The sequence below is a fragment of the Hyperolius riggenbachi genome, chromosome 8, assembly GCF_040937935.1.
Source record: "Hyperolius riggenbachi isolate aHypRig1 chromosome 8, aHypRig1.pri, whole genome shotgun sequence".
Taxonomy (NCBI): Eukaryota; Metazoa; Chordata; class Amphibia; order Anura; family Hyperoliidae; genus Hyperolius; species Hyperolius riggenbachi.
Window position 1 is genome coordinate 131,785,118 of NC_090653.1, and position 26,820 is coordinate 131,811,937.

Genomic DNA, 26,820 nt, shown 5'->3' on the forward strand with positions numbered 1-26,820 from the left:
CCATACCACTCTGGGGCTTCTTCTGGAGCTGCCCCCCTGTTGATTATAGGGCAACAATAAAATGTATTAGAATACTCAACTTTGCAACGTGTTTCGCAGGACCAAAGCCGCTTCATCAGGCAATAGACGGAGCAGTAAAAAACTCTGTAAATCAATATCAGGGCCAAGCGCCTCTGTGCACCAAACTATTCTAATACATTTTATTGTTGACCTATTATCAACAGATCTTGTGTCTACTTACTGTGGAGCTAAATCCACCACTACCTCCTTTTAAAATAGATTTTAAAAGTTTTTACCCTATTTTGGTGCCTCTGTTCCAACTTCTATCACAAGTCCATAGAATTGTATGGGCAGTAAGTTGTAATGCAGAATTGTTCTGCAACGCAACTGAGCACTGTGATTTAGCACAAGGCAGAATGAAAAGGTTAGAATTTAGCAAACTAAAGAGACTGGGGGCAGAAGAGAATATGTTGGGGTATAAAAATGTGCTGCTTTTGCTTTTCACCCTAATACTTTATGTTGAATATAGAGAACAAAAGTGCTTAATTTGTACAATAATTATGTATTAAGGATTTAGTCAGTGTTTGCCCATTGTATAATCTTTCCTCTCCCTGATTTACATTTACATTGTGTCATTTATCATATGGTGACATTTTTACTGCTGGCAGGTGATGTCAGTGCTGCTTGCTTTTTTGGCAGTTGGAAGCAGCTGTCATTTCCCACAATGCAACAAGACTCCCACAGTTTGATGTCAGCACCATGGTCCTGACATCACACTGTCGGTGGGGTTTCACCACAATATAAACCATACAGAGCCCCCTGATGATCAGTTTTTGAAAATAAAAAGATTTATCATGGGAAAGGTGATATCACCTACTGATTGTGATGAAATTCAGTCCTTGGTTACGGTTTCTCTTTAAGTCGTCTATTGCTACTTTCTCCTTTCCCTTTCCAAAGTGCAGTATATGGCTCTATGCTGAGCCAGGTCTGCATGTCTACACAGATATTCTATAGGCTGTAGATAATAGATCATTATTTCCTATGTGTACTATCATCCAGTGAAGCAGTACACAGCTTGACCTTACATGAAAACAAATTACTTATAGAGCCAGACCTCACGTATGCCTGCTGTGGTGCCACATCAGTAACACACTATCACTAGGGATGCTCATTCGCATTTTGCGGAATTGAAATTTACGAATTTTCGATCGGAACTTGGAAAACGGAAATCAGAATTCTGCAGAAATACTGCATTACTGCAATTCAGTAATTTTAGCCCAATCATAGAACACAAAATCAATAGACCAATCAGAGAATGCAGAGTCAACTCGGAATTATTTGGCCAATCAGAGAATGCAAAAAATGACCAAAAAACACTACTTGGAAATCGGAAACCGATCGGAAATCCGTGAAATCGGTAATCGGCAATGGCGGAAATCGGAATTTCTGCAGAATCGGAAATAGACATTTCTGACCATCCCTAACTATCACAAAGAGAAAGCAGCAAAGCGCAGCAGGAGTGTGATCGGTAAGCAGTCTGATCTTAGTGTGACGTTAGTGTTAGTATAAGATACGGGGCAACAATTCTATACTGCAGCTGCTTTAAAACACAGGGGATCCACACGCTTCTCCTTCTCATGACCAATATCAATAATGCAATACATATTTATTATTCATCATCAGAGACTACTTTTAATATCTCCAGTAAAAAAAAAAATGTACTGTTATCCTTTAAATGTTTATTTAAACAGCTATTAACTTTTCCATGTTCCATTTCCGGGCTACTCTACTCTATTTTTATGGAACGGAATTGAACATGGACAGCTGTCATGAAACATAAATCCAGTGTCAGACAACATGTTACCTGTCTAAGTGCAGCTCCTCTATTAGAAATCCAATATCTGTTACTAAGCTGGGTTTGGATTTTAATCTACTTGTTGTTTTGACCTTGCAAAGTGGGCACGCTGGCATAAGTCATATCAAGTCCTTCATTACAAGTAAAGGATGACATTTCCTAAGGCAGAAGGGCAATGCTACCATTGATTAAATTCACCATTTGGCACAAGCCCTAGGACAGTTTCTGTGTGACTCAGCCTTGATAATTTACAGCTTGTTCCTGTATTTATTCCCTCAGTACAACGGCTCGCGGCCAAGAGAGGAATGGGATATGTGGCACCCCACACTTATTGCCGAAGCACTCTTTGCAATATCCAATATCCTGAGTTCACTGCGCCTCATCTCTCTCTTCACGGCAAACTCCCATCTGGGTCCCTTACAAATATCGCTGGGGCGGATGCTGCTGGACATTCTCAAATTCCTCTTCATCTATTGCCTGGTGCTTCTGGCCTTTGCCAATGGACTAAACCAACTGTACTTTTATTATGAGACTAGTGCCTCGGAGGAACCTAACAACTGCAAAGGAATTCGCTGTGAGAAACAGAACAACGCCTTTTCCACGTAAGACAAATCCTGCTTTCTCCCGTTTGGTTCTTTTGATTTTCAGAAAAGTGAAATAATGTATTAAAACACACTCATCACAGATGAGCATGGAATGGGTATAAATACCTGCTTTTAAATTAAACTGTCAATCAAAGGTAAAGGGCCAGAAGAGAGCATTTGTTACCAGTGACGGTGTAAAGAGGGGGACAAGTTGCACCAGGGTGACACCCAGCAGCGGCAGAAATTATTCTTAATTATTTATTAACATATTAAATGCGGCAAACGGTAACTCTGACGCATGTGCAATTCACATACATTATCCCACATTTATGAAATGCAGCAAATGTTACCTTAGACATAAATGCATCAAATGCATCACTTAGTGCTGGTGGGATGGGTGTCACCCAAATGCAGTCACCATGACCATCAAGTAATAAATGTAACAGACGTTATCTCCGACACATGCAATGAGGCAAATGTTCTCTCCCACACATGCATTGAGGCAAACATTACCTCCAACACATGAAATGCAGCAAATGATACCTCTGACACATGCAATGAGGCAAACCTTACCTCCGACATATGAAATGCAGCAAACTTTAACTCTCACACATGCAATGAGGCAAATGCTACCTCCAATACATGAAATTCAGCAAACTATACCTCCAAATCATGAAATGCAGCAAGTGATACCTCCAACTCATGAAATTAGGCAAACGTTACCTCCAATACATGAAATGCAGCAAAATGTGAAATGTGGCAAACATTATCTCCCACACATGTTAAAATGAAGCAGTTATTATCTCCCAATCATGCAATTGCATGTGTCGGAGATAACGTCTGCTGCATTTATTACTTGATGGTCATGATGACTGCATTTGTTACTTTGGTGTTATTGTTGCAACATTTGGCATTTTGGGGCTTATAATTACTAATTGGAATGCTAATAAATAAACCAAAAGAAATACAAAAAAAAACAAAAAAAAAAGAAAGAAAGAAAGAAATTGATATATTTCACTGACTGTTTTTATTAGGTACATCTTGCTAGTACTGAGTCTGACCCCTTTTTGCCTTTTGAACTGTCTTATTCTTCATGGCATTCCTCAGAGATTTTGGTCCACATTGGCATGATAGCATTGTGGTACGCTGCCCCGGAAGTGCCAAATCCTACCCTAGCTCAGAAATACGTTACCGTGCGGGACCCACGGCAACCAGCAGCGATCTGCGTTGGCCTGGAAGTCATGTTATTCTATGGCAAAGCATTTTTTTGTAAAAATAATGGCGTTGAGACATTGCAGCATGCATGTGTGGAAGCATATTTTTACAATACGCTATGTACTACGCTATGTACTACGCTATGTATACACGTGTACTATCACGGTGTTCGCTGAAGGCCTGTTTTTGGTGGTGCAGTGCAGCTGGCGTGAAGCACAGCAACGCTAACTCTGGTTTGGTGTAACTCTAAGGCTGGTTTCTGGTGTGAAACCAGCCTTAGAGTTACACCATTACATTACAGCTATCTCTGCCCACATCATGTCATGGCCAATCTTATTCTTTGCCATGGTGTGCTTTGGGGGAGGGAGTCTGTAAAAATTCAGCACCAGGTGTCAAATACCCTAGCTAAGCCACTGTTTGTTACCAGGACTTAAAACAGGTGGCCACTAACGGTCCAATATCTAGCGATCGTTCGAGTGATCAGTAATTCTGATCGGATTGGTTATAAATAATCTCCATTGAATTTTCATTGAACCAAATTTTGGATTTTCTTGTTGGTTGTGATAAATAGGAAGCAAAGATTGGTTTGTTGATGGTGTAGTGAACGATGTATTACAATATTTCACTTCCGATCAGAATTTCTGATCGCTCGATCGATTTTTCGCTAGAGATTGGACCGTTAGTGGCCAGCTTGACTGTGCATCCATACAAACTCACTATCCTTACTACCTCACTGGTGCTCCTCACTGTATACTGAACCAAAGCAAGAACCCCAGATTCAGTAATATGGAAATCCAGCTATGCCCTCTTTGATCACATCCTAGACCAAAAATGTCAAACTCTGGCCCACGGGCCAAATCTGGCCCTCAAAGCCATTAAATTTGGCCCTCAAGTGGCTTCACCACTTTGCATTATGTTTAGCCCACTCTAGACAATCAAGGAATCTACATTGAAGGTGAAGCCCAAGAACAACTGGGAACCATATGGGGCAGGAGGAGGAAGCACTAAATACCAGGGAACTGTAAAGGGGAGGAAGGAGGGCCACTGGGTGAACTTTATATGGTAGGAAGGTGGCCAGTAGACATTGAGGTTGGCCCGCGACTAGGTCCCAGTGTGCATTTTTGAACCACTTTGTATTTGAGTTTGACACCCCCTGTCCTAGACAGACCAGACAGTAACCACAATGAGCAACAGATCAGAAATCATGCTCAATGTTAGATTTTCATCCAACTTCAGGGGCCATCTGGGATTCAGGAGAGCACTACAGTATTATGACTGCAAGCAGTGCTTGTGAGGTGGTAAGGTTGCATAATATGCAACTTTAACATTGCCATAAATTACAGTGATCTACAGTAGGAGGACCAATTTAAGCAAGAGATAACAAGCCCATGTAACTCATACTATAATTCATCACCTTGTATTCTTTGCTACAATACTACTGAAGTGCAGCTTCAGACAAACTTAGCAGGTAGGAGTTGCCATACTATGACTGCTTACGTGAGTAGATGGGAAAAGAGGAACAATGCATAAACCTCAATGAGAACCACAAGCATGTTCCATAGCATGTGTTACAAAAGTACCTAAATAATTAATGGTAAACAAGAACCACTAGGATTTTTTGTGGAGGACCTAAAGAGAACAAATTACTCCTGTCAGGCTTGTCTGGTCAATAACCATAGGTTAAGCTGTATACTCATATGACTGACCCAGAGCCCAGCCTCTAACACCTGCGCAAACTCCTGCCTAACACAATACTACAATACACCCTGCAGGTAGATGTAGCATACAGATTGACAGATAGCTAATCACCAGACAACCTGAATATTCAAGGCAATGCAATACTGGGCACAGTGAATATGAATATACAAGATAGTCACCTGAGGCTTAGTAGATGAGGCTATCCAGACGAGTGAGCCAAGTAGCAGAAGTGTCAGGAGTTTGGTGGCAGTGAAGGAGTCCAGATAGACACTTTCCAGAGATAGTGTAGTCAAGGCAGGCCAAAGTCAGTCCAGGCAGAGTTTATGCAAATCCGTATCCAAGCAGATGTCAATCCAGGTGACAAGGCAATAGTCGGCAACAGGAATCAATCAGAGGTTAAGCATGGTCAGGATACAAGGCAATAGTCAGCAACAGGAATTAATCAGACAATGAGCACTACACAGCAACAAGCCAAAGCTAATGCTATCACGGGCGATGACTGGGGGCGCTCACCAGGTTTATATACTAGGACTAACCAATCAACAGGAAGCAGAATTGAAAACAAACCAATAGAATTCCAGAGTGTCAGCTATCAGCTGGCACCCAAGCAGGGAAGTCAGTGTCACTGTTTACTTCGGTGGAGCGCGTACTGAGAACACGTCCTCCGCCTGACCAATGAACTCTGAGAAGCCTCCTGCACTCCAGTGACGCCAGCGGCTTGCTGAGACCCGGAAGTTGGAGCTGCAGCTCGGGTCTCGCCATTCTGCCGCTGGCGTACACCGGCGGACCTTTCACCTCCCTTACTGAACAAACTATATTGAATGTAATGCAATTTCTTTTAAGACAAAATTGCACTTATTCTGTAGCATGGAAAAAGTTACCCTTGCAATGTTATTTTGTATATTTTGTTATTTTGTATATTTCAATGGGTCCCCACTATTAAATGAGGGGAGGTGAGATGAGGGTTGCAAACTTTGCTACCTATGCAGATATTTTGTTTAAAAAAGTATCATGATCATGTTTACTTATTCACACAAGCCATCTAATGCACTCAATTGCTATCCACCAATAGTAAATAAGGGCCTGCTCCCGAAATCTATGACTACAGTCTCAGATAAACTGCAATGGGTCACTATATAAAATGTAGTTTGCACTGTGTTATGTAAGGGAGCAACCTAGTGAATATGGAAAGATAAGCAGTTGCCACGCATCATCATTATGCAAACATTTCCCTTCCGTATTATCCTCGGGGCTTGAGGAGGCATGTTTTCCTGTGCTTTGCAAGATGTCTACTGGACATAATCACTGACAGGTGCAGTTCAAGATGAGATTTACCAAAAAATTCTGTATATCAGCCATATATAATGACTGAGGTGTCATTTCTATTAACATTGTAGCAGTTTGTCAGCCAAATGAGGAGGCTATGAGCAGCTTCTGTGTAATAAATCATCAAGTGTCTGCAAAGCTTTGATAAACTGCTCAGCTACAATGCTTTTTTGGGTGATGTTGTACAGTTCCAAGACCCAAGAGATATAGAGTGGTGCCATGATGATGCAGGAATATGATTACTGACCTTCGTCCAGGAAGGAATATAGATAAATATATTTCATTTATTTCATTGGTGATTAACCTTTTCAGATAACAACCTCAGCTTCTGCTAATTCATTCTAGAAATCATCTTTTTATTATTACTTTATTATTTGTGTCATTATTTTTATCTTATTGCCATCTGGATATTATTGTATTATTACTCTCACTCTCTAAACAAAAGGAAGACTTGTTGAATGGTTTAAAGGACAATGATCATAAAATCACAAATGTATTTTAATTTTGAATGTTGTAACAGTTAGTTATTGATATAATTGCTTTTGTTCTGTAATATGCTCTCCGTGTCCTAAAATTAGTCCTTCATTTTTTGATTAAGTGACATTGAGGGACATTAAACCATATGCAACATAGAAGAAGCTTTAGCTACCTGTTGCTGATATATTTTGTGTTTTTATTATTTTTTGTTTACTTTTGAGTTTTCAAATGTTTAGCCCTGCTTTTGTAATCTGCATGCCACAGGGAGATTACTGAGCAGCTCTGGAAAACAAAACAAAAAATAATCTAATCAATAGGTAAGATGAATTTCCCCCCTATGAAATTGTACATAGCTTAACATCCATTAATTTGCTCAGAAAATTAGAAACTGATTTTCTCTACTTCTTTTTATTTATAGAACACATTTTCAGTACTTAATGATCAAAGGTTAGTTAAAAAATTGTCTTAACACTTTTCTCTTTTGTTAGGTACTAAAAAGATATTTGAGATAGATAAGGTGAGAAAAAATACGTAAGTAAGACTTAAAAGCTTGAGAGTAATGTTCAGTGCACCAAGGCCAACAAAACTAGATAGTTACAAAACAAAAGCATACATCCATTGCTGGCAAAATCTTCAATTTCATAACTTTATGATCGAGCAGATTGTGTATTTTTTCTTGTGCAGTGCACTTTGAATCATATGACTTATAATAAAAAAAGATACATTGGGGTCGATTCCTAAAGCATTACCACATTCGGTAATGCAGAGAACAGCTGACTTTACCAAGCACTTAGGAAAATGTCAATTCATAAACCCTTTTACTGCATGAAAAAGTAAAATAACCGAGCAGTGAGGTCAATTACCGACTTGTGCGGTATTTACTTCAACACACGTCAGTAAATGTCAATTCATAAAGCAGACAACAAGTGGTAAAGCCATGAAGCAATACTGCCTGCTTTGAAGTGGTAATAAGGATGTGGATAGTAGACTGTGGGAGCGTAACTCACTAGCAGAAGCAGAGGCAGCTGTGACTGACAGGAGCAAGGAGCCAATAGAAACAGACTTGGTCTTCTGCAAGTCTGAATGTTGGAATCTGATATGACCTGCAGCCTTCGCCAGCAGGGTAAGCTTTTGAACACCCCAGGCAGCAGCAGAGTGAAATAAGAACAAAACAGGCATCCCCTAAATACCTTAGGCTGTGTTTTACCTCTGGAGTACCTGTTAGAAGCTAATGGGGAAAATCACCCAAGCGTGGCATGTGTAAAGTTTCTTAGAAGTTAATATAAGCTGTTGCAATTAAATAGAATGTTAAAAAAGACTAATAAACAGATTCAAAACAAGCAGAGGCAGTATAACAAAACATGTACATCTAAAGGGATGTCGAGGTGCCTTGCACTGCCCTCACTGCACAGAACAGCTTGTAACGAGTGGTTACCGTACAAGTTTTGTCAATGGGCTTTGGTAATTTGCCACACCTGTGAAATTTTTTATGAATTAGCACACAAAAGTCTAAAATACAGAATGCGGTATTTTCCCGACCAGATTTTTCTTTTGCATAGCCTTTTATGAATTGACCCCATAGAGTATATGTTACGCTCGGTGGTATATTCTCCACAGTCAGCACATAATGCAGATCCTGACGTGAAGGAGACACACACGCAAGCACAAGGAACCAGCATATCCCCAGTTGTAGTGGAGGAGAGGACTGACTCCAGTAGGAGATGTGGCGCACAGAGCAGGCGTAGATCTGAGCAACCACAAACAATACTTAATAGTGGCTCAGCGCAAAAGTAGCGTTGAGCGTATCAATCAGAACTCAGAAAGACAGGGACAGGTAGACAGAATGAACGCTTGCTAAACTAGTCGCTGCCTCAGTGACAGCAAGCGCTAGTAAAACAGGACAGACTGAAACGAGGTAGCCAATCGCGGATGCAGCGATGGCATACTTCGCAATAACAGGACTGAGCTAACTAAACACGGGTGATCACGATAAGCGCAACCTACTGAAACCTGCTAAAACTGACTGACTGGACACAGGATATAATGGCAAGGGTGCAGGCCGTGGCGGTTTTCAAGCTCACATGGTCGCCGGGCTGTGGTAGCTCAATGATAGAACAACAGTGACTGTCCAGCTGATCAAATTTGGTCTGTCCACAATGAAGCAACAACCTTATTATCTTGGGCGTGCCCCCCCCCCAGGACACTCGTATAGCCGGCGGTCATTGCTTCATTGTGATACAAAAGCCCCTTCACCGTGGCAAGGTAATGATCATGAAGGGGAATTGGCACATGCACATGCCTTTTGTTTTGCTGTTGCAGCTGCAGTGCAGCCAGAAAAAATAGGCAGGCATGTACACGCACCAGAAAAATATTTAGGAATCCACCTGGAGTCCAGGACCCTGAGAAGGCAGTCAAGTGGCCTGTGGGCAGAGGTGCTGTGTGGGGAGCAACTTAGTCTTGGGGCAGGCAGTCGCACGGCGTGCAGGCAGAGATGCTGTGTGCGGGGACTGTCTTTCGGCGGGCAGTAGCCCTCTGGGATCCATGCCTCATTCATTTTGATAAAGGTGAGGTACTGAACACTTTTGTGACTTAGTCGACTTCTCTTCTCAGTGACAATGCCTCCAGCTGCGCTGAAGGTCCTTTCTGACAGGACGCTTGAGGCAGGGCAAGACAGAAGTTGGATGGCAAATTGGGACAGCTCTGGCCACAGGTCAACCTCGCGCGCCCAGTAGTCCAAGGGTTCATCGCTGCTCACAGTGTCTATATCCACGCTTAAAGCCAGGTAGTCGGCTACCTGCCGGTACAGGCGTTGGTGGAGGGTGGATCCGGAAGGGCTAAGGCAAGGCGTTTGACTAAAGAATGTCCGCATGTCCGACATCACCATGAGATCGCTGGAGCATCATGTCCTTGCCTGCGTGGACATGGGAGAAGGATTACTGGCAGTGGTACCCTTATTGCGTTGTGCTGTGACATTATCCACAGCTTGATCCACCACTCTATGCACGGCACGCTCCAGGAAGCAAGTGTACGGGATCAAGTCGCTGATGGTGCCTTCACTGCGACTCACCAGGTTGGTCACCTCCTCAAACAGCCGCATGAGCCTGCATGCATTTCGCATGAGTATCCAGTTGTTGGGCCAGAACATCCCCATCTCCCCAGATGGTGTCCTTCTACTGTAGTTGTAGAGGTACTGGGCGATGGCTTTCTCCTGTTCTAGCAGGCGAGAAAACATAAGGAGGGTCGAATTCCAGCGAGTCGGGTTATTGCAAATCAGTCGTCTCACCGGTAACTTGTTTCTCCGCTGAATCTCAGCAAAGTGTGCCATGGCTGTGTAAGACCACCTGAAATGCCCACACAACTTCCTGGCCTGCTTCAGGACATCCTCTAAGCCTGGGTACTTTGACACAAATCTTTGAATGACTAGATTCAGCACATGTGCCATGCAGGATACATGTGTCAGCTTTCCCAAATTCAAAGCGGAAATGAGATTGCTGCCGTTGTCACACACCACGTTGCCGCTCCAGCTGGTGCGGGGTCAGCCACTGATCCACCTGTTTGTTAAGAGCAGCCAGGAGAGCTGCTCCAGTGTAACTCTCCGCTTTGAGGCAAGACATGTCTAAGATGGCGTGACACCGTCATACCTGGCATGCAGCATAGGCCCTGGGGAGCTGGGGCTGTGTAGCTGGAGAGGAGATCGCAGCACAAGTAGAGTTGAACTGCCATTCAGCCAAGGAGGAGGAGGATGACGACAGCAAAGAGGATGTAGCAGGAGGAGAGGAGGTGGCAGGAGGCCGGCCTGCAAGCCGTAGAGGTGTCACAAGTTGGTCTGCTGCACAGCCACGTACTCCCCGCTTGCCATCGGTCACCAGGTTGACCCAATGGGCTGTGTAAGTAATGTACCTGCCCTGACAGTGCTTGGCAGACCAGGATCCGTGGTCAGGTGGACCCTTGACCCAACGCTCTGTGCCAGAGATGAAACCACTTGACTCTCAACTTCACGGTATCGCCTTTTTAGAGAAATAATTGCAGCCTGGTATCTTCCACTGCGGTGTCCCAATGGCCACAAATTTACAGAAGGCCTCAGAGTCCACCAGCTGGTATGGTAACAGCTGGTGAGCTAACAGTTCCACCAAGCCAGCTGTCAGACGCCGGGCAAGGGGGTGACTGGCAGAAATTGGCGTCTTCCTTTCAAAGATTTCCTTCACAGACACCTGGCTGCTGTGGGCAGAGGAGCAGGAACCGCTCAAGGTCAGAGGCAGAGTGGAAGAGGGTGGCTGTGAAGGTGCAAGGGAGAAAGCGGCTGAAGATGCTGCACCTGAAGGAGGAAGAGAAGAAGGAGGGTGGCTTTTCTTTTGTGTGCTGCTTTTGCTCAGGTGCTCCGCTGAGCCCCCCTGGGGTGATGGCACTATGGTGGCATCAGCAGCTGACATTGAAGGGCATGTTGGCTGGCTGTACATAGGTGGCGATACATGGTGCCGGACACTGCCACCAGCTGTTTCTGATGACGAGATCCCCCTGCTTCTTTCAGGAACTCGTCTCCTCCTACTTCTCTCTGACTCCCCCTCTGAACTGTCCCCCTGTTCATTAGTGTGGGGCCGAACCTCCGATTTTAGGTTCGCTTAAAAGTTCGCGAACCGCAATAGACTTCAATGGGGATGCGAACTTTGAAAAAAAAAATTATGCTGGCCACAAAAGTGATGGAAAAGATGTTTCAAGGGGTCTAACACCTGGACCCCCAGGTGGAGGAGTGGGATACATTGAATGCTAAATGACAGGCATAAAGTGCTTTAAAACATGTTGCATGTGTATACATCAATCAGGTAGTGTAATTAAGGTACTGCTTCACACTGACACACCAAACTCACCGTGTAACGCACCGCAAACAGCTGTTTGTGTAGTGACGGCCGTGCTAGACTGGTGCGCTCCATGGCGAGAGTGCAGGTTTTGGTGGCTTTACAGCCCATATGGTCGCCTGGCTGATGAACAGAACAGGGGCTTGATTCACAAAGCGGTGATAACTCAGTTATCACGCCTAAAAGACTTTAGGCGTGATAAGCGGTGCAAAGCTGAGTTATCACCGATTTGTGCTGCTCTTCGCGCGAAGCTCCCGCGCGCAAAGTTTTGAGCGCGTAGCGCACCGCGCTGCGCGCGCAAAGTCCCATAGGGCTCAATGGACGCTGCGCGCGAAGCACGGCACACTGCGCGCGCAGCGCGGTGCGCTACGCGCGCAAAACTTTGCGCGCGGGAGATCGCGCGAGTTTCTTCTTATCACTCCTAAACTGAGTTTAGGCGTGATAAAGGGCTTTTCACAGGCGTGCAAACACTTTGCACCGCTTTGTGAATCAAGCCCCAGGTATGCAGTGGCGGGTTCACTGAACAGAACAGGTATGCAGTGGTGGGTTCACAGAACAGGTATGCAGTGGCAGGTTCACTGAACAGGTATGCAGTGGTGGGTTCACTGAACAGGTATGCAGTGGCGGGTTCACTGAACAGGTATGCAGTGGTGGGTTCACTGAACAGGTATGCAGTGGTGGGTTCACTGAACAGGTATGCAGTGGTGGGTTCACAGTACAGGTATGCAGTGGTGGGTTCAAAGAACAGGTATGCAGTGGCAGGTTCACTGAACAGGTATGCAGTGGTGGGTTCACAGTACAGGTATGCAGTGGTGGGTTCACTGAACAGGTATGCAGTGGCAGGTTCACTGAACAGGTATGCAGTGGTGGGTTCACAGTACAGGTATGCAGTGGTGGGTTCACAGAACAGGTATGCAGTGGCAGGCTCACTGAACAGAACAGGTATGGTGGGCTCACTGAACAGAACAGGTATGCAGCCAGGAACAAGCTAAGCCTAACTAATCTTTCCCTATGAGAGACAGTCTGCAGCAGCTCGCCCTACTCTCACTAACGCAGGCACACGAGTGAGCGTAATGGCCGCCGCTGCCTGCCTTTTATTAGGGGGGGAGTGGCTCCAGGGGCTAGTGTAGCCTGATTGGCTACACTGGGCCTGCTGACTGTGATGTAGAGGGTCAAAGTTGACCCTCATGGTGCATTATGGGGCGAACTGAACTTCCGCAAAAGTTCGCCTGCGGGACGCGAACGCGAACCACTGAAGTTCGCATGGAACCGTTCGCAGGCGAACCGTTCGGCCCAACTCTACTGTTCATCTCCTCTATTGGGAACATACGTGGGATCCGTATCATCATCATCATAATCATCCTGCCCAGCTTTGCTTGCCATCATCCTCCTCCTCACACATTACGACCATAGTGTCGCCTAACTTATATGAGATACCATATGAGGTGGTGTAACTTGCTTAGCGCCTTCATCTGGTTGTAACAATAATGGCTGTGCATCAGTGATTTCCCCACCAAATAACTCCTGCGAAGTGTCAAATGCAGCAGATGTGGTGCTTCTAGTGGTGCTGGTGGCTGTGGAAGATGAGGTGTTCTGTGTCAAATAGTCAACCACGTCCTGACAATCTTGGGAGTTGATGGGACGTGCCTTTTTCTGAGCACTGTACTTTGGTCAAGGGCCGCATGAAATCACATCACCACGACCTCGCACAGACCTGCCGGGTGGCCCTCTTCTGGGTCTGCCTCTACCTCTGCCTCTACCTGTTTTGTCCGTTTTGTCCATATCGGGGGAGGGGGATGAAGTGAATGGTATGCACTGACTTGGGTAATACAATGTGCAGTCACACAGGTGCAGCAGTTAACAGGTATGCACGGAGTGGTATATTACACTGCGTGCACTCACGTAGGTAGGTGGGTGCACTGAACACAACAGGTAGGTATATGCAGTGATGGGTATTACAAATGTGTACCTGTCACACACACACAGGTACCGAGCAGCTACAGTGACACTGTGTGCGCTCACGTAGGTAGTTGGGTGCACTGAAGTGAACAACAGGTAGTAGGTATATGCAGTGATGGGTATTACAATGTGCACCTGTCACACACAGACAGGTACCGGACAGGCACAGTGACACTGCGTGCGCTCACGTAGGTAGGTGGGTGCACTGTGAACAACAGGTAGGTAGGTATATGCAGGTATGGGTATTACAATGTGCACCTGTCACACACAGACAGGTACCGGACAGGCACAGTGACACTGCGTGCGCTCACATAGGTAGGTGGGTGCACTGTGAACAACAGGTAGGTAGGTATATGCAGTGATGGGTATTACAATGTGCACCTGTCTCACACAGACAGGTTTTTAGCAATAAGAATCAGCAAGGAGCAAGCTAAGAAGCCTACAAGAGCCTACCTAAGCTTTCCCTATGAGAGTCTGTAGCAGCTTTCCCTTCTCTAATTAATGCAGGCACATGAGTCCAATGCCTGACGCTGCCTGCCTTTTATAAGGGGGGTGGGGCTCCAGGAGGGAGTGTAGCCTAATTGGCGACAATGTGCCTGCTGACTGTGATGTAGAGGGTCAAATTTTACCCTCATGGTGCACTATGGGGGCGAACTGGTCGGGCCATCTCTAATTTCTAGAGCATTTCACTGCTTGGTAGTATAACTGAAGGCAAACAATCAACCATGAATGGTAAAGTGCTGTGAAAACGTTTCAGGGATTAAGTTGTGGACAGAAGATGGATACAAAAGTCAGAAGATGGATACAAAAAGTCAAAGGCTTTTCCAAACACTAGCAGCACAGTTAAATCTATAATTAAGAAATGGAAAGAGTTTTTTAGCGCTGGGATCCTTCCTGTATCAGATGAGCTCTGCAAATTGGATAATGAATGAAGGAGGAAACTGTACAGGGAAGCTACTAACAGTATTTAGCTTTAACACCAAATAATATTTATGTCTGCCAAAAAGTAATACAGCTCACCATTAAAAGAACAGCATACCTACAGTAAAGCATGGAAGTGATAGCATCCTGTTTTGGGAGTTGGTTCTCTGAAGCAAGGATCAGGATACTTGTCAGAATAGAGGAAAAAATGGATGGGCCAAAATACTATCAAACCTCCTGAGCTCTGCAGAAAAATTATTTAAGAAAAATGTATCTTCCAACATAAAAATGACCTAAAACATACAGCAAGACAGAACACACTGCGGCTGAAGGAGAAAATAGTGCTTTCATGGCCTAGTTGAAATGCAGCTTATTAACCCTATTGAATATTCTAGTGCACAATTGGTTACCATCCAACTTGACTTTTGACTGAACTTGAGTTTTATTAGGCACTGACAAAGGAGGGTGAGCCTTTATCCATGTCAATATTTCTGTTTTTTAATTTTTAATATTAGTTTTCAGAAGTATTACTATTATATCTTTCACAAAAATTGCATTGAGTAAATGCAGCTGGAAACATTATTTTCTGTGTGACAAAATAAAGGGAAAACAAGTCAGAGAGCCCAATCTGGTGTAGTATGTTATAATAAGGATATTGTAAATTGTTATAGCACCAAAATAGCCACCGACAGAGCAGGTGGGAATCACAACCTTGTCTAGACTATGGTAACAAGTTGCTTTCTGTAGCTGGAAAGATTACTGGGATACACCCATTCACCAAGGGTAGACAATAAGCAAGAGTAACAGAGGTACCAATCTTTTAATCTCGCTTATTGTTTATTATTTTCTGTGTGTGTTTTCATTTCACTCTGAAAAGTAATACAATTTGATTCTTTTTAATACCCATTGTATATCATTTTTAGGGACAGCTATGTTTTTTTTTTTTGTCAGCACATTATAATAATAAACATTTTATTTTATGCTAATTATTTAGCTAGTAGATCAGTGGAGCACTCCCCTTATAGAGTATAATGGTGATGTGCCTCGGCTATTCTGGCAACACTCCAGAATCTTGGTAGCAGAACGAGAAGGAAGCCGGCACCATCAAATGTATTTATGCTCTTTATTCAGATAAAAACATGCATACAGCCAATATGTGACGTTTCGAGGCAAACAGCCTCTTCCGCATGTCAGCCCAGCACAGAGAAGCCGTCTGCCTCACTTGGGATTAGCGCTGTGAGGAGGAGGTTGGACTCCATTTCAAATGATCCTATCAGGTAGGCAGCACTACAGTTTTCTATCAGGTCCACTAGGTAGGACCTGATGTTATTGGTTGATGCTGACGTTTTATAACGCTGATTGGCTGCCTTGTGTCCATGTTGCAGGTATAAATAAGTCTGTCTGTTCACTATGCATTTGGTCATGCACAGCTTAGCTTGAGAAAGAGGCTGTTTGCCTTGAAACGTCGCATATTGGCTGTATGCATGTTTTTATCTGAATAAAGAGCATAAATACATTTGATGGTGCCGGCTTCCTTCTCGTTATGCTAATTATTTAGGGAATATCTGTGAAAAAATAAGCAGTCTTCTTCTATTTTTCATTTAAAAAAAGGAAATCATATTTTTTTAATAATCTATAACTGTAAATGTATTCCCCTGAACACTAAAAATACTGCCAAAATGTTGTTTTTGTGTGTTCTCTTTGAAAAATGAAAATAAAAAGATAATTGAAAAAAAAAATACTTTCAGAAATATCTCAGTTTAGAACCATGTACCATGTACAGTATATATGGTATCTAATATGTGTATTAGAACAGGCTTTATGGGGAGTGAAAAATGTATCCTTCAACCACATCCAGTTTAGGAACACTAAAGCTGGTCATACACTATGCCGATTCCCCGCCGATCGACAGCAGATTCGATCACTGGGATCGAATCTGCTATCACATCGTTCCCGCTACACGCTAAATTTCAATCTATCCCGTTCGATCCCGTCGATCGATCTGTGCGGAAAATTACCGACGATCGCCCGTGGGTAGGGAGCGCGTCGCTAGAGGCGTTCGAGTGCCCGACAACCGACGCAATAGAGCCCGCATACATTACCTGCTCCGCCGGCGCGACTGCCCCCAGTCACCGCTGCTCCGTCTCCGCTCTGGTCTGGTCTCCGGGTCCGGCATGCTTCACTTCCTCCTGCCCGGCAGGAAGTTTAAACAGTAGAGGGCGCTCTACTGTTTAAACTTCCTGCCGGGCAGGAAGAAGTGAAGCATGCCGGAGACCAGACCAGACTAGCGCGGAGACGGAGCAGTGGTGACCGGGGGCAGTCGCGCCGGTGGAGCAGGTAATGTATGCGGGGGGGGGGGGGAGCGGCAGCAGCACCACCACCATCACAGATTGTGATCGGTTTCAGGATGAAATTAGTTCACAATCTGTTTGCAGTAAAGGTAGCCATACGATCCCTCTCTGATCAGATTCGATCAGAGAGGGATCTATCTGTTGGTCGAATCTGATGGCAAATCGACCAGTGAATGGCTACCTTAGCACTAAGCAGAACACTAAGTAGACAAGGAGTTCAGGAGGATAAGCTTCATGTCAGAATCCGCTCTGCTGGACTTGATTCCCTGGACTGTTTTGTTTCCTATGCAGCTTGCATAGTTCAGTTCAGGGAAAAGAGTCCTTTCTGTCAGTTTGCAAGGCTGACTGATTTGCATCCACTTGTCATGCAAATTGCTTGTCTGCTTCCTTTGAAGGTTTCTAGTATAAATGTCATTTCCTCCCAGAATTCCTCGCTCGACATAGTTCCTCATTACCTTAGAGCCTCAGCATCTTGTTGCTATATTCTAGTGTAGTTAATTCTTGGGGAGTGCTCCTTGCATTCCTATTAGTGCAGTCAGGTTGTGTATTTGTACTGCCTATTTTGTCTTGTCTGTGCGAATGTACTATTGCCAGCGGTGGCTGATAGTGAATCGTTCTGTCCTGTTCTTAGATTGCATTCACCCTAACATTAGAGGCGGTGGATCTTTCTCGTCTGAATCTTGGAGTATAACCTTAGCTGCGGTTGCTACTGGTTACTCCTTCTGTCTGTCTTGTCTGGAACGAACGCTTGCTGTGTCTGGTGTGAGGCAACCAATTAGCAAGCGTTCCTCTCTTGTCTGAACCTTGGAGTATAACCTTACCTGCGGTTGCTACTGGTTACTCCTTCTGTCTGTCTTGTCTGGAACAAACGCTTGCTGTTGTCTGGTGTGAGCCAACCGATTAGCAAGCGTTCGCGTTATCTGTTTGTTTTCTTTCTCCGTGTTCATTTGTTAGTCAGGGTTGGTACGTTTTGCCACTGCTGCGCTTAACGTGCGGTGGCCGTACCATTAACGCGCTTGTCTCTGTTGCGCATATCGTGCAGGGACCGCGTTTAGCTAGTTCATTTGTTACTTTCCTTGGCGTTCAGGTTCTGGTTATTTGCTGTGCCTTTCTTACTCAGTTCATGCTCTGTCTTTGCTCTATCTTGTGTTGCTGATAGCAATCGCCTCTCTTGCGATTAGCTTTCTTACTCTGGTCTGTTCTGATGTGATATGTCTACCGTCGCTGGGTGGAGACTAGATTGGTAGATATTCACATAGTCTGTCTCTGTTCTTGCTTTCTTCTGAATTGCTACTTTGTTGCCCAGTCTTGCTTTAATCGTACAATTTCAAACTGGCATTTGTGGCTGTACAGAGGACTTGTCCCTCTGTACTCCACAGCTCCATCTGCTGGTTGGAATTCTCCTCTACAAATCTATACTGGGTGCTTTGCTTCTGTGACTGTGGCGATTTCCTTCTGCTTCAGCGCATGTGGCATGCGCTGACTTTGGAAATCGCCCGCAGATCGTTACACTTAATTTTTAAGCTGATAAAATACAGTCTAGATACATTATGCTGGAAATTAAAGTTGCATAACTAAAAGGTAAAATAGTTTCATGACTTATCAGTTATAAGTACAAACAAAAAATATGTATGTTTATCTGTACCCTGTTAAGAGAATGTGCCATCTGTGGGTGGGAGGAGTCTTATAGTGTGGACTGAGAGGTACTCTGCTTCTACCTGTGCCACTAAGCCTACCCACTTACCACAGAGAGGAGAAGTGAAGAGAAAAGACATGCAGTGCCAGCCATTTTATGTCAAATTCCAGTGCTGCAACAATTTTTCCCCATTGCTTAATGCAGACATCAGCTATTGCTGCTTTGGGTAAAAAATAAGAAGGGGCAGTCATAGTAAGTGTCATAGTAAGTGTCATTCTGGCTCCTTTTTTTGGAATTTAAAACGGAGGTCCACTTTAAGGACAACTAAGTAGTAGCGACAATGCTATTTCTATAAGCATGTTTTCCCTTTAAAGTAGATTTACAGCAGGTCAGTAGGTGAACGTAACACTCATAAAGCTTGTGTGCACCCATTCATGAATTTCATACACATATCACTGAAAATCATAGTGCTGCTCAACTGGTTTAATATCATGGTGACTTATTCTCATAAACCATGCTAGTTCGTAAATCAGGATGATGAGCTGCTTCATTCAGTGACCATTTATCAGTTCTTGGTTTGCGACATCCAGCTTGTACGTTTCAGATAGATAGATAACCTGGCTGGGAATGAATTCAGGTGTTACCTCTCCTTGTTTCCAGCCTGGCTTTTCTGTGTGTGTGAAATAAGAGTTCCAAGCTGAGTAAAACCACACATTTCTGGTCCCAAGATTATGCTGGAAGGAGGAAATAGAAGGCAGCCATGTAAATGAGGGTCAAGTTATTCCTCTTCCTCCATACAAGTGTCTTTGAGATTATATACATACAGTGGGTTGCAAAAGTATTCGGCCCCCTTGAAGTTTTCCACATTTTGGGCCTGATTCACAAAGCGGTGCAAACTTTTTCGCGGACTTTTTCGCGCGCAATTTGCCACGATTCGCGCGAATCGCGGCAAATTGCGCGCGGAAAAGTCCACAATCGCGCGAATCACGGCAAATTGCGTGCGCAAAAGTCCGCGAAAAAGTTTGCACCGCTTTGTGAATCAGGCCCTTTGTCATATTACTGTTACAAACATGAATCAATTTTATTGGAATTCCACATGAAAGACCAACACAAACTGGTGTACACATGAGAAGTGGAACGAAAATCATATATGATTCCAAACATTTTTTACAAATAAATAACTGCAAAGTGGTGTGTGCATAATTATTCGGCCCCCCTTTGATCTGAGTGCAGTCAGTTGCCTATAGACATTGCCTGATGAGTGCTAATGACTAAATAGAGTGCACCTGTGTGTAAACTAATGTCAGTACAAATACAGCTGCTCTGTGAGTGCCTCAGAAGTTGTCTAAGAGAATATTGGGAGCAACAACACCGTGAAGTCCAAAGAACACACAAGACAGGTCAGGGATCAAGTTATTGAGAAATTTAAAGCAGGCTTAGGCTACAAAAAGATTTCCAAAGCCTTGAACATCCCACGGAGCACTGTTCAAGCGATCATTCAGAAATGGAAGGAGCATGGCACAACTGTAAACCTACCAAGACAAGGCCATCCACCTAAACTCACAGGCGGAACAAGGAGAGTGCTGATCAGAAATGCAGTCAAGAGGCCCATGGTGACTCTGGACGAGCTGCAGAGATCTACAGTTCAGGTGGGAGACTCTGTCCATAGGACAACTATTAGTCAGGCACTGTACAAAGTTGGCCTTTATGGAAGAGTGGCAAGAAGAAAGGCATTGTTAACAGAAAGCATAAGAAGTCCCGTTTGCAGTTTGCCACAAGCAATGTGGGGGACACAGCAACCATGTGGAAGAAGGTGCTCTGGTCAGATGAGACCAAAATGGAACTTTTTGGCCAAAATGCAAAACGCTATGTGTGGCGGAAAACTAACACTGCACATCACTCTGAACACACCATCCCCACTGTCAAATATGGTATTGGCAGCATCATGCTCGGGGGTGCATCTCTTCAGCAGGGACAGGGAAGCTGGTCAGAGTTGATGGGAAGATGGATGGAGCCAAATACAGGGCAATCTTGGAAGAAAACCTCTTGGAGACTGCAAAAGACTTGAGACTGGGGAGGAGGTTCACCTTCCAGCAGGACAATGACCCTAAACATAAAGCCAGGGCAACAATGGAATGGTTTAAAACAAAACATATCTATGTGTTAGAATGGCCCAGTCAAAGTCCAGATCTAAATCCAATCGAGAATATGTGGCAAGATCTGAAAACTGCTGTTCACAAATGCTGTCCATCTAATCAGACTGAGCTGGAGCTGTTTTGCAAAGAAGAATGAGAAAGGATTTCAGTCTCTAGATGTGCAAAGCTGGTAGAGACATACCCTAAAAGACTGGCAGCTGTAATTGCAGCAAAAGTTGGTTCTACAAAGTATTGACTCAAGGGGCCGCATAATTATGCACATCCTACTTTGCAGTTATTTATTTGTAAAAAAAAAATTTGAATGATGTATGATTTTCGTTCCACATCTCATGTGTACACCACTTTGTATTGGTCTTTCATGTGGAATTCCAATAAAATTGATGCATGTTTGTGGCAGTAATGTGACAAAATGTGGAAAACTTCAAGGGGGCCGAATACTTTTGCAACCCACTGTATAAAGCATAACCATGAATGAGTACCATCCCTTCCTCCAACCACATTAACATAATCATGACTGGGAATGCCCAGCTCTGTTGCTTATAACAATCACTTGACTTGTGCAGGGGAGCTGGGCTAAATAATAATGAGGAGGCAAATGACTGACTCTTTAGCAGGTGGACTGCTATTGTTGACGTGTGTTTTTATGCATAAACATTTTCTGTAGCAGGATTGTGGTTTTTGCCCTCAGACAGACTTTAGTGATAGGCAAAGTTCACTCTACAAGCCTAAACGACCTGTTTCATATAATGGCCCATAATGCAATTCACTTTTTTTCCAAAATTTTATTCTAGGTGATATTTTCACACTTTGTCATAAAGTGTCCTTTGAACCACCAGCATGCAAGAAAATACTCAAAATAACTTTGACAGTACATGTTCACCAAATTTTTGGCGCTCTTTCAATTGCAAAATGCTGAAAACAAAAGTTTATTTTAACCACTACTTCACCCCAAAGCGGTTTTTACCCTAACGGACAAGGGCGATTTTCACCTTTCAGTGCTCATCCCTTTCATTTGCCAATAGCTTAATCACTACTAATCACAATTAAATGATCTATATCTTGTTTTTTTTCACCAATTAGGCTTTTTGGGGTTGATATTTGTTTTCAGTAATTACTTTATTTTCTATGCATTTTAAAGGAAAAAACAAGTAAAAAATGAGAAACACTGCTACTGTACATAGAACCCACACATTTTATCTGCCTATTTGTCCTCGTTATCACAAGATTTTAATTATGTCCCTAGTAAAAAGTATGGTGACAATATAGTATTTGGAAATAAAGGTGTATTTTTTCTTTGGTGTTTTTTTTTTTTCAATTTCTTCATGTTCTCATGCACAGGAATGCGCGTGCACATACGGGAGCGTGCACGTGCATGTGCGGAGGCGCGCATGGCAGCAGCAGCGCTGTCTGACTTATGAAAATGTCCTGGAGCCATTAAGAGGCTCTAGCACAGGCATGGGCAAACTTGGCCCTCCAGCTGTTAAGGAACTACAAGTCCCACAATGCATTGCAGGAGTCTTACAGCCACAGTCATGACTCAAAAAGGCAAATGCATTGTGGGACTTGTAGTTCCTTAACAGCTGGAGGGCCAAGTTCGCCCATGCCTGCTCTAGCAGGACGTTTTTATAAGTCAGCTTGTCATTAAGTGATTAAAGAGAAGATGAAAATTATCTCCGAAGAAAAAACTTAGGAGAAAAAGATAATTGCATATGGCCCAATTGTATCTATGAACATGTCAATGGATCCTATTTTCAAAATGAGATGTGTTCAGACATTTACCATTCCATGGTCAGCGAGAGCATATGCGCTTTCACTGTCCATGGCACTGAACATATTGGGCCTGATTCACAAAGCGGTGCTAACAGTTAGCACGCTAGTGAAAAGCCCTTTATCACGCCTAAACTCAGTTTAGGCATGATAAGTTTAGGTGTGATAAGTTTAGGTGTGATAAGTTTAGGCATGATAAGTTTAGGTGTGATAAGTTTTTAGGCGTGATAAGTTTAAGCACCAACTGGGTTAGCACCGCAGTGCACAGCTGATCAAAAGTTTTGCGCTAGCAAAGTCTGGTGCACTTTGCATAGAGTTTAATGGCGCTGCTTTGCGTGCGGGACTTTGCGCGCAATCTAAACTTATCTAAACTTATCATGCCTAAACTTATCATGCCTAAACTGAGTTTAGGCATGATAAAAATGGTTATCACGCCTAAAGTCTTTAACTGGGTTATCACCGCTTTGTGAATCGAGCCCATTGTGTGAACCCCCAAAATAACTTATATGATACCAAAACATTTGTGACTTTTAAACCAAAGGAGTTTATAATTGTGATAATGAAGATGCTCTCCATGGTGCTGAATTAGTTTTTTTTTTTTTCCTGACAGCACACATACATTCAGTACACACATTTTTTTTTTGTTCTGTTATGTTTTTAGAAAAAAACAAAACCTTAAAGGTTCTTCCTCCTGATTAATACTATACCAGCAAAATAAGTATCAAGCTTACTGACCTTAGAACATGTGGGTGTGGCACTGGGCAAGGCATGTACCGTCGATACATTTAGTAGTTATGGCAAACTCTATAGGTGGCCACACACCGTACAATTAAAAGATCAAATTTTTTACCAATTCGATCATTTTGATCGGTTGTCTCGAAAAAATCGAGATCTTTTATTTGTTTTCGATCAATAAATCCGATCAGATTTCCCATTTTTTTACGATTTTTGGAGATTGGACATGTCGGAAATTTCAGACAAACTTTATCAAGAATTGTATGGTGTGTGATGGATTGTCAATTACTTCCAATCAATTTTTTTCTGAGCTTCCAATTATTTTATCCATGATTGGGGAAAAAATGAACAGGTGTGTGGTGCATTGGTCAGATTTTAGAATTGTTAAAATCAGTCAGAAAAATTGATTTCTATTCTTGAATTGAACAGATATTTAAAAAATTGTATGGTGTGTGGCCACCATAAGTCTGCATTTAAAGAGGGCTTGAATGCTTTCCTTGCATCGAAGGGCATCCAGAGCTATAATTATTAAGTAATTCCCAGGAGAGTTGATCCAGGGATTTATCTGACTGCCATCTGGAGTCGGGAAGGATTTTTTCCTTTTTAAAGCTAATCGCCTTGTAAGGTTTTTCACCTTCCCTTGGATCAACTGATGAACATGATGGACGGATGTTTTTTTTTCAACCAAAATAACTATGTAAATATGTAGTCTTATCACAAGCCTTGCTGAGGATCTGGGGCAGGTGTCACAATTCTCTAGACTGAAAATCGATCAGGAATACATCCCTGCAGCAACCAAATAATGGTACCCTTCCTTCCATACACCTATTTGACCTTACTTTCTATATTGTATAGACTTCGGCCAACCAGCTGTAAAGTTTGGAGCCAAGTGCACAAGATTCATAGAGCTGTAAATGAAAAGTAAATGCATTTATTGACTTCACGAATCACTCCTTTGACCATTTAGTCTGGCAGGATGAGGATTTATGACTGCTCAGCTGTATCGGTCTCTGTCCAGCTCCCACTGATGTCATACACGCCACATGAGTACTTTGACCATATGGTATAATGTACACCCAACCCAGGTTTCCATGAGGATGCTTTCTTCAGACCCTTGAAGAAGGCACATTTGCCGAAAATCAGATCAGGTGTATGTATATGTAACCACACAAGAAGTCATTTTGCCAGTATGTTTTAATAAATATTTGGCACTGAGAAGCCCTAGCAGTGTGCACAGTGGTAGCCTGTTTATCAGCAGTGCCTTGGTGCGGTCCTGGTACCCTTGAGGTGTATGGATGTGCTGTGGTAGCTGGAAAGAGAACATGAGCTGAATGACTATCAGTCACCATCCTGCAGGACTGAATGGGAAATGGGACTGAATGGTAGCAATGATTGCTTTTACTATTCTTTTACAGCTACTGTACATGGACATTGTGGATTTGGCCAGAGATATTACATATGAGTTGATTGAGTTTAGCTATACAATATAGAGAGTAGTAAATGTGTCGCGAACATAGAAATTTTCCATTCACGAACGGTGAACGCAAACTGGCGAATCGCCATAGGCTTTAATGGGCAGACAAATTTTAAAACCTGAAAGAATATTTCTGGCCACAAAAGTGATGGAAAAGTTGTTTAAAGGGGTCTAACACCTGGACAGGGGCATGCCAGAGGGGGATCCATGCCAAAAGTCCCACCAAAAATTACGGAGTTGACGCAAAGTCGGGTTTTAATCCCTAAAGGACAAAAATCATATTCTGCACAGCTCTGGGTGTGAGTGGGCTGTGGAATGTCTCCAACAGATAAATGCAATAGCACTATCAGAATACAGTGAAATAATAATGCACAGGAGTGGTACTGTGCCTGCAACTTAATGCAGTAACAATAGCAGTAGTGTTCATACAGCTCTGGGTGTGAGTGGTCTGTGGAGTGTCTCACACAGAGAAATGCAATAGTACTATTAGAATACAGTGAAATAATAATGCACTGGAGTGGCTCTGTGCCTGCAACTTAATGAGGCAACAGCAGTAGAGTGCACACAGCTCTAGGTGTCAGTGGGCTGTGGAGTGTCACACGCAAAAAACACAGGAGACCAATGTGCTAGCCCTCAACAGGGCTGTTTGGGGTGCTTTCACAGCGAGTGAGGAACAAGAACACAGGTCTAGCTAATGCTTTCCCTACCTACCTGCAGCAAGTCTAACCCTGCTCTCACTAACAGTCACCAGCCAGAAGAGAATGAATCCAATATGGCCACCGCTACTGCTTTTTGATAGAGGATGGGAGGGGGTCCAGGAAGGGGTGCTAGCTGATTGGCTTCCATGTGTCTTCTGACTGTGAGTTAAGGGGTCAAAGTTTAGCTCAATGATAATGTCAAGGAGGTAAATCGAACACGCCAAGTGGTCGCTGTTCGCCGCGAATGCGAACAGCCGATATTCGCAGAATACTGCTCGCCGGCAAACTGTTCAGGCCATCTCTAATAGCGAGCAGAGCAGAACATGCATATGAAAGACTAAGAAAGGGAAAACTGTGTATGCTACTGCATGGATGTTTTGGTGCTGAGATACAGTATTTATCAGCCTGACCTACCAACACAATGAAAACTGCATCAGGTTTGTCTTATTCAGGCTCAGTTACCACTTGTAATGGATGAAAATATATTCATTTTAGTCCATGCAGTGCAATGTTTGATACATTTTTACATGTTTTTTTCTGCATTTTGTACTGCCTTGTCAGTGGTTCAGCTAAGGAGCCAGGGGCCCCAATGTGAGTTTTAGATGGGGCCCCCAAGGACTTTATTGATATGAAGCCTCAAAACCTTCCAAGGACATATCATTATTGATTATTATTATTGATTTATAAAGTGCCAACATATTCTGTGGCGCTGTACAAAGTAGCAAGTAGCAAAATAAACAAGGGGTACATAATGATACAGACAATGATATACATCAAATATGGACAATGGTACAAAATACAGAACTGGTGGTTACTATGACAGGTGTAACCTGATGAATAAAATGTACAGTATAACAGAGTGCAAACTATGAAATGAACAACTGCTTGCTATGCCACTGTGCATTGCATACTCCTAATGCATTTTACATGTATGCAGAAATCCTATACCAAAGGATTTTTTGATGACAACTTCCTTGGTGATGGTGGTTGGGTTGTTGTTTGTTCTGGACAGGGGAGGAGCAGGAAATTGTGCACTGTAGTACATTTTGTCAATGAAAATGCACTGTGGGAACAGATATACATTTTGCATTGACTTTCTTTGCTTCCGTCTGCTG

At 43.4% G+C, this 26,820-nt stretch overlaps 1 protein-coding gene across 2 annotated transcripts in view; it reads left to right on the plus strand.

Moving 5' to 3' along the window:
- TRPC5 (transient receptor potential cation channel subfamily C member 5) overlaps window positions 1-26,820 on the plus strand; it is a 490,145-nt gene that overhangs the window by 408,791 nt on the left and 54,534 nt on the right. For both annotated transcript variants that reach the window (XM_068251108.1, XM_068251110.1), the window contains exon 6: window positions 2,135-2,457. In XM_068251108.1, coding sequence (XP_068107209.1) covers window positions 2,135-2,457 — 323 coding nt within the window. The remainder of the gene's footprint in view (window positions 1-2,134; window positions 2,458-26,820) is intronic.